At 45.1% G+C, this 14639-nt stretch overlaps 1 protein-coding gene across 1 annotated transcript in view; it reads right to left on the reverse strand.

Annotated features, from left to right (window-relative positions):
* Nucleotides 1–14639, reverse strand: part of ogdha (oxoglutarate dehydrogenase a) — a 45608-nt gene that overhangs the window by 22824 nt on the left and 8145 nt on the right. The window contains 4 exon segments of the mRNA XM_061671256.1: nucleotides 243–358; nucleotides 2592–2630; nucleotides 5660–5753; nucleotides 13225–13401. Of these exon segments, the coding sequence (XP_061527240.1) occupies nucleotides 243–358; nucleotides 2592–2630; nucleotides 5660–5753; nucleotides 13225–13401 (426 nt within the window).

The following is a 14639-nucleotide window of genomic DNA, read 5'->3' on the forward strand; positions in this document are numbered from 1 at the left end:
TAGTCCCGCCCCCTCTTTTGGAGCATGACGCGAGTTGGATTGAGAGTGTGAGTAAAAATTAAGAAGGCTTCAATAATCATGTGTAAAAATGTCCAGTCAGTCTTGATCCATAAGCATCATTAAGACATGTTCCAACGATTTAACTCATGAAAATAATGCGTTATACAGTAAGTCGTAGGTCTCCTTTAACTTGTCCCGTCGCCTTTCCACCTTTGACTTTGCCAACGCTAACGCGCGCGTACCTCCAGTCGTCGTATGATCTCCTTCAAGGGCAGAGCACTCTCGGAACCTCCGATGAAGGTGGTGGTGGGGAGCCTGAAGACCTTCTCCAGGTCCGACTCGTCCAGCCCGTAGAAGCCTACATGAGCCGGCATGCGCCGGGAGACACAGCGGCAGGTGAGACCGACCGATCGGTGAAGACGACATCAGCATCATCGACGCGTCTTGTCGTCGAGCCCGGAGGACACGCCGCCCCCGGGTCAACGCCGCTCGCACGCCATCAGCACATGCGAACGCCACTTCACCATTTTCATAGGCGGAGCAGACCGATGAAACGAGGCGCTCTGGTCTCCAAGGCGACAAATGAGGACAGAAGAGACGAGCACAAACGTGACAGTGAGACTTGGGTGACAGTTAGGTGACAGGAAAGACGCTGGTTAGCTGGAGCTCGGGTGACCATTAAGAGCCAGCCGTCGGTTAGGGGACAGTTAAGGTAGCAGTTCAATCCGTTCGGAACACTCGGGTGGAGTTATGGCAGCGAGGTGAGGCGGCAGTTGATTGGAGGACACGTGACATTTAGATGTCTGGTGCCAGTTAGGTGGAGTTTCGAGGACAGTTGAGCTTTAGGTAGCAGTTACGAGACAGTAACGAAGGTAGTCAGGTGGAGTTTAGGAAGCAGTTAAGAAACAGTTACGTGTCAGATAGACGTTAAATGTCATTTTAAGGATAGGTGGCGTTTAGGTGACGGTTAGGTGTCAGGCTGGCAAGTGATGTGTACTCAGAGGATAGTTGAAGTAACAGGCGGCAGTTTGGCAAATGAAAGTTAAGAGGAATTTAGGGCGTCAGGTAGAAGGGGTGCATTTGCAGACAGGCTCGTGACAGCAAATAAATGTCATTGGGGAAACAATGATTTCGGCGGCAGGGAGCCATTGCGCGGCAGTCGGGCGACAGGATGAAAGGAAGACTTTTGGATTTCTCCCACTCACAACCTGGGGCCTGTTAACCAATCGGGAAGCCGAAATGAAAACAAAACAAAACCGGCTTCCGCAGCGTCACGTGACCGGCAGCAGCAGTGCGGCGCGGGCGCGGCCTCCGTCCGGCTCCCCTCACCGTGATTGCGGGTTCCCGCCGACTCCTGCCGGGATCGGACGTGTTCTGAACGGGACGCGCATCTTCTGCTCACTCCCGACCCATCGCGCGAGCCAACGTCTCACCTTCGATCATCTCGGGTCAACGTCCGGACGGTCACGTGACACACACGCTCGGCGCTAGCGGCTAGAAGCTAACCGGGCTAACTACACACGGCAGAACACACGACACAACAAGAAGGAACCCACTTCAACGCTGCTGGATCTGATTTGGGGTCATTTTCATATTTTCTCATCAATAACAGTCAAAATATACTCCACTAAATTTCACTTTGAAAATCAATTGTTATTGATACAACTATTTGAATTATCGGCAGCCGATATCCTCCAAAAGGTTAGAATTGTTTCTGATTTAAAAAAAAAGATAAAAATAAAAAACGTTCTAAAGTAATATTTCTCACACTTTCAATGGCAAATTGTCTCTACCATTGTGAGTCCTAAATAAAATTTCATGACTGAAGATGCAAATGACATTTTTTGGATCTATTGGTTTTCTCTCCTGTTGTTTAATTTTCCTTTTCCATGAAAACTAACAAAAATGCATGTTATCCTTAAAAGTTCCTTTTTTGGTTCTTTTAGAAATGTCAATCAAGTCGTCTTTACTGTTAATGCCACTGGGCGGAGCCTCAAGCTGTTGCCATACACCAGAGGGACCTGGGATCTGAAGCGCTAGGATCTGGCAGCCATTTTGCATTCACATAATAGCTGACAGCAAAACAGATGGTGTTATTTCTGAGATATGTATGAATCTGAGAAAGTGTAGCGAGTTTGAAGTTTGAGTTGAAGCGCAAAGCATGCAAATTGTGCAACTCATACAGCTTTTATGAAGCAGTTTGTGCCAAAGTGTATTTCAGTGGGCCTCCGCTGTTTGCTCTGCAGTGGATCCAAACAGAAATATAAGCCATTATCATTGTTTATGATTTTCCCTCACAACTCGAAGAAATGTTGGTCAGATTACATCGGCATTAGAATGCCATGAATCGAGTGTATTTTACTCTACTGTCGTTACTAGTATGGCATACAATTCTCAATTAAAAAAAAAAAAAAGTACATTAGAATTTCTTTTAAACAAATGTCTTTACCGTTATTAATCAAATCATATGAGAATGACCGACGGATAAGAATGACTTTCAGCTGCCATGGCGAAGAAAGGCAAATGTTTGTCCGCTGCGCACACACACAAAAGCTAGCAACGCCACTCTACACTAGCGCTGCTATTCGTACCTCCGACCGTGAGGAGTTTCAGCCGATCCTTGACTGCGTCTGGACGGGGGGCGAGGGGGAGGGCGGCAGCACAGGGAGGAAACATCCGGAAAAATTAGTGACCTACCACCTGCTTCTACACCACAACCAACAGCCACTAGCGTAGCAGCTAGCACAGCACCTAGCTTACAAAGAGTGCGAGAAACCACTGTTGTTGCCTCCCGGACTGGACGGACGGCATGCTCAAGTCAGAGCTGCCAATCTGGGAAAATTTACTTGGAGAACAATTTGACCATATTTGTCTGAATTTCCATATTTTCACAATTTAGTAAAGAACATTTCCACGCGACAATCATAATAATATCTGCGTCTATGGATTAATTCACCTTTGCCAATTCTGTTATCAACCCTGGTAAAAAAAAATCCAAATAAAAAATAATTATTTTTAAAAAATTAAAAAATAAATAAAATCAATCAGATCTCAAACATCAAAATTAAAACTCAGCACTATTTTTGCAAACAAACAAATAACATGCCGATAGACTGAATTGGATAGTTTATGTATGGACAATAGTTTTGGTTTCTATTTTGTGCAATGTACTTGTACATGAAAGATGACGAAATGTAATGGGAGCGTTCACAAAACGTGACGTAATTCTGGTGCACGTGCATTAACATTGCTTGGTGGCCGTCCCATTGACTTCCATATAATATTGGCTAAGAAAGCTCGTTTTAGTGGCTTTTTAAAAAAAAAAAAATATGTTTTATATAAATGTAAGTTTGGGCGAGCTGATGCCAAGCAAAGCTATGCAGCAAAGCTTCTGTACAACAGCGGTAACCATATTTTGTTGTTCAAGGTCGGTTACTTTCCGTGAAAACACGGTTCCAGCCAGACTTATGTGACAAGTGTATTGTTTCACCAGCTCACTTATTTCGATATTTTGCGACTGTATAATGATAGCTTAGCAATTAGCATCACGTTTTTCTGTCTTTTCCTACCTACTCCTCGCCCGCCCTTCGTGATAACGTAAACCATTTCGTATAGAAGCGTGTAAGAAGTGTAGCTTATTGGTTAGCGTGGAGGCGATGATCAGTGACTTACAATGCGTTAACACCGGACGTAAAAAGAACTTTGGAACAATCAGTGTTAGGGCTGCAACGAGTCAATGTTCCGATTTCCGGAACAAACTATGAATGTTCCGTAACATTTGGCAGCTCTGCAAAGTCAGCCGGAGGGGGAGGGAAGGGGCGGGGGGCGTAGGGGTTGATGGGTGGAGGCTAATTCTTGGCCGCAGTCAGCGGGAGAGCTAAGTGAGGCTAAAACGAATAATTAGTGGTTAGTAGCGCGAGGCAACACACTGAAGGAAGATGATGTGAAAGGACAAGACTTCAAACAGTGGTTCTCAAACTGGGGTCCCCGGAACCTTTCAAGCCATGACCTGGGGTCCGTAAAATAGTTTGCACTAAATTATGTTGTATCATTTAAAAACCTACAATAGCTTTGGGCTAATTAAAAGCTCTGCTAAAATGAAGTCAAGTCACTTTTTAAAAAAATATTCGCAAGATGGGTCGGAAAAGTCACTAGAGTGTCAACACGGAGGCCCTGTTCACACGTGAACATGTTTCAGTCCATCTGTAATGTGCGTTACCGTTTCAACATTTCGTCCACACCGAGCTGACGTTTTGGCAGTCCGAAAACGATCATTTTTAAAACTGGGTTCCAAAGCAGATGGATTACACAATGTTGCCCACGCATTTCCGTGTGGACGACACAAACGGATGGCGTGACTGTCCCAGTTCGTAACGTAACCGCGCGCGACCACCGCTACCATAAATTGTGGATCACCGTGTCAAATGTTCTTTACCTCTGTGGTGATCTGGGCTTTCATTCCCAAGCCGAAGTCCTAGCTAACCTTGTCGACCGTCCACACAATCGTCTCCTTTCTTGCTCGCTACGCATTCCCCGCCATTGTTGATTGATACAGAATGGAAAGGTTTTTTCTAGTGCAGAAACAGAATCTAATCTCTTCTATTGCTTATATTGCCACAGAACAAAGTACTCTGTGGGTCTTGAATTCTTAGTTAAATTAAAGTTAAAGTTGGCTGCCATTCAATGAGTTCAACAGGTCATGAATATTTAGGCTTTTGATCAAGAGAGAAATATTTCCTAGGACATTTTGGGGTGCCCGTGGTAGTTAACCATGTGGGACCCCTAGGAAACATGTCTGGACCCCAAAATTTGAGAACCCCTGACTGAGAAGACGCTACTCGTTTATCAAGCACGTTAAACCCCCCCCCCCCCCAAAAAAAAGATGATTAGCAACAAGACAAAGGATTCCAAAGCCGGCAACTCTGCTGAGGGTTTGCATTCCCGCCTCACAACAGGAAGTGAAAGGTGACATTCCTGAGAGTTAGCTCCTAAAACCTTTCCTTGGAAGCACCAGTGAGACTTTTCCCTCCTCTAAAACCACATCCTGGACCTATAGACTTTAACAAGACACCTGTCTGGCTCCAAAATACTTGATCCCAACATTCCGGATGTTTCTCCACGTTCCTTAAAAGTGTACGATTGACGTGAACTGAACCTTCTCTACGAGAGGAGAGGAGAAGTCCTCCTGATGGTCAAGAAAGTTGTGAAGCAATGGAGCAGAGAAACCTTTTGATTTGCGGGGCTAGGGGCTGAAGGGGGACCGCCAAGCGAGGCAGAGCAGCATCTGGAGAGCCGTTCGGGTTCCTCACCCAGCTTGTCGGACGACGTGATAATGTCAGTGGGCACGCACGAGTCCAGATCAGCGTCCATGATGCCAAGCGGGTCCAACTGGGCCACCTGGTGACCACGAATCTACAGGGGGATGAGGACAGAGCCCACCCGGGACAGGAAGAGGAGGACGAGCAGGAGGATGGAGGACAGTGAAGCCAAGTGAGGAAACACGTGGACAAGGGCAACCAAACAGGAGGTTTTGTGGCGGGAACACACCAGCAGAACAAGCAAACATAAAGAGGGAGAGGAGAAGGAAGAGGAGGGCGGGTGGGACGGAGAAGCAACGTTAACACAACGAGCATGAAGCACTTTTCCGTCTTTTGCTCACCAACGTCCTGGAAGCCGCTATTGACCGGCGCGTCATCAAAATTCACACAGCTGATGCCCAGCGGGTCCAAGTGGGCATTGTGATGACCCATTACCTACGCACACACACAAACACATACGTGCACGCGCACACGCACACACAACAGTTACACTGGAACCTCCAAAGTCCAGCACCCCCATCGATTCAATTTTTTTTTTTGCAAAAATATAGTGGATGTGCCCCCACTAGTCGAAAGATGCGATTTTTTTAATAATAATATATTTATTGATGTTTGTGTACCGTATATTGCCGTTTGGATAAACGTAATTTATCCATCCATCCATTTTCTACCGCTTATCCGAGGTCGGGTCGCAGGGGCAGTAGCTTTAGCAGGGACACCCAGACTTCCCTCTCCCCAGCCACTTCATTCAGCTCTTCCGGGGGGATCCCGAGGCGTTCCCGGGCCAGGCGAAGGACGTAGTCTCTCCGGCGTGTGCTGTGTCGTCCCCAGGGAGGCGTCCGGGAGGCACCCGAATCAGATGCCCCAGCCGCCTCATCTGGCTCCTCTCGATGTGGAGGAGCAGCGGCCCGAGCCCCTCCCGGATGACCGAGCTTCTCGCCCTCTCTCTAAGGGAGAGCCCGGGCACCCTTCGGAGGAAACTCATTTCGGCCGCTTGTATCCGGGATCGCGTTCTTTCGGTCACGACCCGCAGCTCGTGACCATAGGTGAGGGTAGGAACGTAGATCGTCCGGTAAATCGAGAGCTTCGCCTTTCGGCTTAGCTCCTTCTTTACCACAACGGACCGATACCAAGTCCGCATCACTGCAGACACTGCACCGATCCGCCTGTCGATCTTCCGTTCCGTTCTTCCCTCACTCGTGAACAAGACGCCAAGATACTTCAACTCCTCCACTTAGGGTATGATCTCATCGCCGACCCGGAGAGGGCACGCCACCCTTTTCCGACTGAGGACCACGGTCTCAGATTTGGAGGTGCTGATTCTCATTCCAGCCGCTTCACACTCGGCTGCGAACCGCTCCAGTGAGAGTTGGAGATCACGGCTTGATGAAGCGAAGAGAAACACATAATCTGCAAAAACCAGAGATGCAATACTGAGGCCACCAAACCGGACTCCCTCTACGTATCGGCTGCGCCTAGAAATTCTGTCCATAAATGTTATGAACAGAATCGGTGACAAAGGGCAGCCTTGGTGGAGTCCAACCCTCACCAGAAAAGAGTCCGACTTAATGCCGGATATGCGGACCAAACTCTGACACCGACCGAACAGCCCGTATCAGGGGGTTCGATACCCCGTAGTCCCGAAGCACCCCCCACAGGACCCTCCGAGGGACATGGTCGCACACGTTGTCCAAGTCCACAAATCACATGTAGACTGGTTGGGCGAACTCCAATGCACCCTCGAGGACCCTGCCGAGGGTGTAGAGCTGGTCCAATGTTGCACGGCCAGGACGAAAACCACTGCTTACCCCTCCTGAGACGCCGGATGGTGGACCAGAATTTCCTCGAAGCCGTCCGCAAGTCTCTCTCCATGGCCTCACCGAACTCTTCCCATACCAGGGTTTTTGGCTCAGCGACCACCAAAGCTGCATTCCGCTTGGTCAGCCGGTACCAATCGGCTGCCTCAGGAGTCCCAAAGGCCAAAAAGGCCCGATAGGACTCAACGCTGGTGTCCACCAACGGGTTCGGGGATCGACTCCACGAACAGGCACCGACCACCTTACGGCCACAGCTCCGGTCGGCCGCCTCAGCAATGGAAGCGCGGAACATGGTCCACTCGGATTCGATGTCCCCCGCCTCTCCCGGAACTTGAGCAAAGTTCTGTCGGAGGTGGGAGTTGAAACTCCTTCTGACAGGGGATTCCGCCAGACGTTCCCAGCAGACCCTCACAATACACTTGGGCCCGCCACGTCGGACCGGCATCTTCCCCCACCGTCGGAGCCGACTCACCACCGGGTGGTGATCAGTTGACAGCTCCGCCCCTCTCTTCACCCGAGTGTCCAGAGACATGCGGCCGCAAGTCCGATGACACGACCACAAAGTCGATCATCGAACTGCGACCTAGCGTGTCCTGGTGCCAATTCCATGTGTGGACACCCTTATGCTTGAACATGGTGTTCGTTATGGATGAGGACAGAAGTCCAATAACAGAATACCGCTTGGGTTCTGATCGGGGTGGGTACTCTGAACTGTTGCTTGGTGCATAGGCACAAACAACAGTCAGGACCCGCCCCCCCCCACCCGAAGGCAGAGGGAGACTACCCTCTCGTCCACCGGGGTGAACCCCAACGTACAAGCCAAAGACAACCTAGCTCCTAGGATCATTGGGACACACAAACCCCTCCACCACGATAAGGTGACAGCTTCCAGGAGGGGGTATTCGTCCCCAATTAACACAAACACGATAAGCTGCTTATCAGGCATAACCTCAGCGGCACACGTTATTTAGCCAATAGTTGACGACAGCGAACGTCAAAACGTATATTTGATTGACAGGTGAAGGGCTCGGCTTCAGTGGACCAACCACACAGTCTTGTATTTCTATTCTTTATTTCAGACCCAGGGGCATTTCAGAGGTAGAAAAAAAACGATATTGTTTATTGTGATAGTTTTGGCGAAACTATATCTTCTTCAAAAAATGTTTTATCGTGACAGGCCTAGGCCTCATTCACTAATAATTATGTAGAAATCTTCTCACTCTGTGCACAAGTTGAGCGTACATGCAATGCAAGCGCAAGAGATGCCGTGAAGTTTCGGTCAAAAGCAAAAACTGATATTGCCAAACATGGCGACCCCTGATTGATGAGTTAATCTGCTAAATTCTTATTCCACAAATACAATATCAATCAGAATAACGTGTTTAGTTTAGTGGGGGCGCATACAATGCATTCTTGCAAAAAGATTTCTGTGTGTCTGTCTTTTTGACATACTTGGAAAATATAGAAGATTCTGATTAGCCGGCCTTCCGATCCTCGCAGACGTGTAGTTCACATTTGATGAATAAATTGTTTTACAAAACCGCTGTTTTGATTCTATCCTATCTCAGATTAGAAATGTTAACAAAAAACAACTGAAAATGTCACAAAAACGGAAAACATTTTGGAAGAAAATCAGATTTTTGAAGAATCAACTTAGCATAAAAACCCAACTGGAACAAGAGAAACGGATGTCATTTCCAGATTCAGCAAAAAAAATAAAAAATAAAATACAAAATGTAAAACCCAAAATGGTACTTAATCAGTTGGAATATTTGTTTTATTTTTTTTAAATGTTTTTAAAATACAGTATAATGGTTGCTAAATATAGCAACAAAGTGGCTAAGTTGGAAAAAGTGAGCAGCCCTGGTTTTGTCGCATACATCCAATTTGCACCCACGGTCGTCATATTAACCAGAACCCTACTCGGCATTTGCGCGAGACAGATCCGCCCCCGAAAACTGAGTGATTTCAATTGTCTCCTACGAGGGAAGTGAAGGTTAAGCGGGAGTTTGGCTTGGGAGGTTCCGCTGTGCCAGCAGGTCTTCATGTGTGTGCGTTTGTCATTAATTGTCTATGCCGCAATGCATCATGGGAAATAGTACAGCCAGGGAAGGTTGTGTGGCTGGCGCCGGTCCAATCAGGAGCCTGTTATACAACATGAGTCATGTTTGGTGTGAAGACCTGCGTGACGTTATCACAGCTGATGAACTGATTCACGTGGGCAAAGTAGGGCCCACGTTGTTTACCTGTCGAAAACGTCTCCATTTTCATTCATTTTGGATTCATTTGCCTCATTAATAACGATTTATGGTCAATAATACAATGACATTTTTTTTTTTTATTTTTTTTTTTACTTATGAATAATACAAATCTTATTTAAATAAATGTGAATTTATTTTAACAAATTATTTAGTAACAATTTAATTACATAAGTGAATTATCAATTGTTTTAAACATAAATTTGATGTATTTTCTTATCTGGTTAGTGGATTAACTGTAAAATACATTTTAAAAAACCAAAATAAAATGTGTAAAAAAAATATTTTACATATTTAAAAGTTTGTATTTACTTGAATAAATGTTTACTTCTAGTTTAATTAATTGCATGAAAGATTAGTTTTTAAATAAACTATTTGACATGTATTCATTACTTTTTTTATTTGGTTAGTGGATTAACTGTTAAAAAAAAAAAAAAGAAATTATACGAACAAAATTAAAATATCGACCATGAAACATTTTATATACAGTCCCCTCCAAAAGTATTGGGAGGGCAAGGTCAATTCCTTTCTTTTTGTCAGTATGCTGAAGACATTTGGGTTTCAGCTCAAAAGATGAATATGAGACATAAGTTCAGAATTCCAGCTTTTATTTCATGGTATTTACATCTATATGTAATAAACAACTCAGGACAGAGCACCTTTTCTTTGAAGCCACCCACTTTTAAAGTGAGCACAAGTATTAGAACATGACTGAAGGCTGTTTCTAGTTGTTCAGGTGTTGCCTTTTAGATTGAGTGCTTCAAGATTAGATAGTGATTGTTTTTGGCTTTGGGTTTCACCTGTGAAAACAGCATTTCCTGTTTAGCGAACATGAAGACCAGCGAGCTGTCTATTGCAGAAAAGCAAACCATTTTGAAGCTGAGAGAAGAGGGAAAAATCTATCAGAGCTATTGCACAAAAATTGGGCAAAGCCAATAATTTGGAATGTCCTGAAAAAGAAAGAAACTCATGGTTTACTGAGCAACCGACATCGAACCGGTCGGCCGAGGGTATCGACAGCCGTTGATGACAGAAACATTGTGAGAGCTGTGAAGAAACATCCAAAGACAACAGTCAGTGGCATCACTGCCAACCTCCACAGGGCAGGGGTGAAGGTATGACAATCCACTGTTCCAAGAAGACAGAGAGAAGAACCATACCAGATACAAACCGCTCGTCGCCAAAAAGAATCGGAAGGCCAGATTGAACTTTGCAAAGAAGTACAGACATGAGACACAAAAGTTTTGGAACAAAGTTTTATGCAGTCCAAGATGAGTCCAAGATGAACCTCCACCAAGATGATGGAAAGGCCAAAGTATGGAGAAAGAAAGGATCTGCTTATGATCCAAAACACACAAGCTCATCTGTGAAGCATGGTGGCGGTCACGTCACGGCTTGGGCTCGCATGGCTGCTTCTGGAACGGGCTCACTCGTCTTGATTGATGATGGGAGCAGCAGGATGAATTCTGAAGTCTACAAAACTATTTTGTCTGGTAATTTACAGAAAAATGCATCCTCACTAATTGAGAGAAGCTTCATCGTGCAAACAGGCCAATGACCTAAAACACACTGCCGACACAACAAAGGGGGGAAAAGGGGGAAAAAGTGGAAGGTCTTAGACTGACCGAGTCAATCACCGGACCTTAACCCAATAGAGCATTTGACCTCTTGAAGAGGAGAAACCCCCAGAAACAAAGAAGAACCGAAAGAGGCTGCAGTAAAGGCCCTGGTCAAGTGGATTGGTCGCAGGCTTGATACGGTTGTTGCGTGTAAGGGTGATGCCACCGAATACGAAATGTTATTCACTTCACTTCAACGTTATTCACAAATTCATTGAATCGCGTCTGTTCCAGTACTTTTGCTCACTTGAAACGTGAGCGGCTTCAAACAAAAGGTGCTCTGTCCCGAGTTGGTTCGCACATCGAGATGTGAATACCGTGAAAGGAAAGCTGGAATTCGGAACTTTTGGCTCATATTCATCTTTTGACCTGAAACCCAAATCTCTTCAGTATACAACAAAAACAAAAGGAATTGACCTTGCCCTTCCAATACCTTTGGGGGGGGGGACTGTATACTAAACATTTTTTTATGTATCTGATTGAATGAATGGTTCAATTATTTTACTTGAATTACAAGAGTGAATTATTTTTGTTTTGTAAAATTAATATTTTCATTTTTTATTTGTTTAGTGGCGTAATTGTGACATAAAATATACAAATAAATAAAACCTGTAAAAGGAACAATTTTACATATACATTTAAAGAGGCACTAAGCAGATATCCATGTTTTGTTTCGTAATACATTCAATACGTTTGAAAAAGTGCATTAAAACATTTGCAAAGACTTCACAATATAGTGCTGACTGGTTGACATATAGCTTAAGCATCTTTTTCACTTTCCTGATTTTGGGGGCTGGGGTGTATACTTTCTTTCGCGAGTTCCCTCCCCCACTATATCAGGACAAAGTGACGTCGTTTGGTTTGGTTTTGAGTTCGCTGTGCTTAGTTAGCTTCCACAACAAGGCCCATTCGCCACTCCAGTGTGCAGTCAGCAAGCTAACAATGGCTACGACACCCTGGAAATGCGTCTTCGCTGGATGCGTCAATTTACAGAACAGCTCGGTGACTTTTTTTTAAGCTCCCACAAAAATCAGGTAATACAAATGCGATGGATTGACTTTTGAAAAGACCCAAGCGGACGGCGAGCTGAACATCGACGCGACTCTGCAGTGCACATTTTACAACGGCTAGTTTTGTAAACTTTCACTAGAGACAACACGGCTCGGTGGGTAACTTGATACTAGTGAACGGGGCAGTGCCGACTGTCTAACTACCCGGTCTTACTCCTACCGGGCCGCTCTCATCAGGTGCCGTTATTATGTCATTATGTTGACTTGTGTGCTTATTTTTTGGATTATACTACACAATAATCATTCAATTTTGAAGTTGAGCCTCCTAATGTGATTTTACGTCATAAGATATCACCCCCTTCAGTATGTTTGATCCCTTTTGCCGCATCCATTCGACACGCCCGCAACGTCTGAGAGCTGAGAGCTGACCCTTCGTCTTCAAGTTTTCAAGCCTGAGATTACATACTTTTCTTTTTTTTTTTTCCCCCATTCAAATTTTGCAGGCTTAACGTGACTCTCCTCTGTGGTGTGTGGAATTTACATGGCATTTGTTGGGCCTGTTTAGTGCCTCTAACATTTTCATATGTATTTTAATAAATCATTTGTTAATTAATTATAAGTAACAAGAAAATGATGACGAACACACATTTCATTATTAACTAAATTAATTTCACATGTATTGATTCATAATATAGGTTAGTGGATTAATTATGAATAAATATTTAAACAATAATATCATAAAATATCAGTAAAATCAACAATTTTATTTCATTTGATCTTTTTTGTATTTATGTGATTAAATAATAATAATTAATCCCAATTAAGTAAATGATAAATAACGTAAAAATGAGAATGTATTTTTTGGACTAAAATTAACTATTTTACATATCTAACTAGTCTTCCTCTACAAATGATATGACCATTATGTATGCTTTAAAAATAAAATGTGGTCCCTTGAGCAAAAAAACTTTGCCCCCCACCACCCGATTTATATTATGTTATTCACAATTTCACAACAACAAACATACATCTTAAACTGGTGTCGAGAGCTGCTGAAGGTAAAAAAAAAAAAAAAAAAAAAAAAAAAGTTGAAAAACACATGAATAATATTATCACATTGTTCTATAGAAGACTAGTTCATGACAGAAAAGAGAAGGACTGAGGACAGAGCCTTGCTGCTTAAAGCGTGCGTTTGAGTGTACCTGATAGGCACGTATGAGGGACTGCACGGCCAGGTGGTCCTCCACCAGCTTCTCTACGTTGGGCTGCGCTCCCACCAGGGACGAGATCTGAGGGGCTTCGGACAGGCCCAGGGGGGACTGATAGGCGGCACCGGGCGGGGCGCCGGCGTTAGCGTTGCGGAAAAACACATCCCATGACTGGTCGGGAACAACAAGAGGAGCAGAGAAAGGGTGACAAAACCTTTTCTTCTCATCCTTCACAGACAAACATTTGCTCAGTAGATGCTACGCTAAGTGTGTCAATTAGGGTGTCAGAAAGGAAAATGAGGGTGTACAAAAATACTTTGTTCCAGTCCTTTAGAGGTAAAGTATTAGTTCCTAAGTGTGAGTGTTAGCTGATAGTATTTAGCATTTAGCAGCCAGGTGAGTCTGGGAACAGTCAGCTCCAAAAGACATACTTGTCAGGTTTTTGGCTTTGAACACCACCACAATGGAGTGGAAATGAAATGAGCCAAGATGTGCTTTAACTGCAGACTTCCAGCTTTCATTTGAGGGTATTCCAATCAGGCTAAACGGTGTAGGAATGACAACAGTTTGTCTCTGTGCCTCCTACGTTTCAAGGGAGCAAAAGTAGTAGGACAAATGAACAATACTACATCAAAGTTTGACTTTTGAACACTCGCTTGCAATTGGTGTGCGTTCGCATACTTGCTGAAGTGTACAACGCCTCAACGACACCAGCAGAATCTGCATTTCATCCCTGCCCATGCTTTGCTATAACTGTCTCCACTTCGTGCTTGTTGTTACTCCATCCATCCATCCATCGATTTTCCTCCGCTTATCGAGGTCGGGTCGCGGGGGGCAGCAGCCTCAGCAGGGAAGCCCGGACTTCCCTCTCCCCAGCCACTTCCTCAAGCTCTTCCGAGGGGATCCCGAGGCGTTCCCGGGCCAGCCGAGAGACCTAATCTCTCCGGCGTGTCCCGGGTCGTCCCCGGGGTCTCCTCTCGGTGGGACGTGCCCGGAAAACCTCACCGGGGAGGCGTCCGGGAGGAATCCGAATCAGATGCCCACGCCACCTCATCTGGCTCCTCTCGACGCGGAGGGTCCACTGTTCCACGGCCAGGACGAAAACCGGGCATGAAGGGGCATTTCACTTTTGTCTTCAGCAAGTGAAATGCACACTCAATCGGATGCAGCTCAGGTGATTGAGCTGAAACATTTCTTTGCCTTCAAAAACATTTTGGTTGCTTTTGCAATCTACTTTGTTCTGATCAGTTCTGAAGAATTTGGCTGAATATGAGTAGATCATCAGATTGCCCGGCGAAACACTTGAGAATTCATCCTGTTTCTTTTGTCAGCAGTAGGGCTGTGCACGAATGCGTGGTGACTCAAGTTGGACTACGAAAGGGTGTGGAAACGTGATCTTCAAATAAGAA

Source organism: Phycodurus eques, chromosome 3 (genome assembly GCF_024500275.1).
Source record: "Phycodurus eques isolate BA_2022a chromosome 3, UOR_Pequ_1.1, whole genome shotgun sequence".
Lineage (NCBI taxonomy): Eukaryota > Metazoa > Chordata > Actinopteri > Syngnathiformes > Syngnathidae > Phycodurus > Phycodurus eques.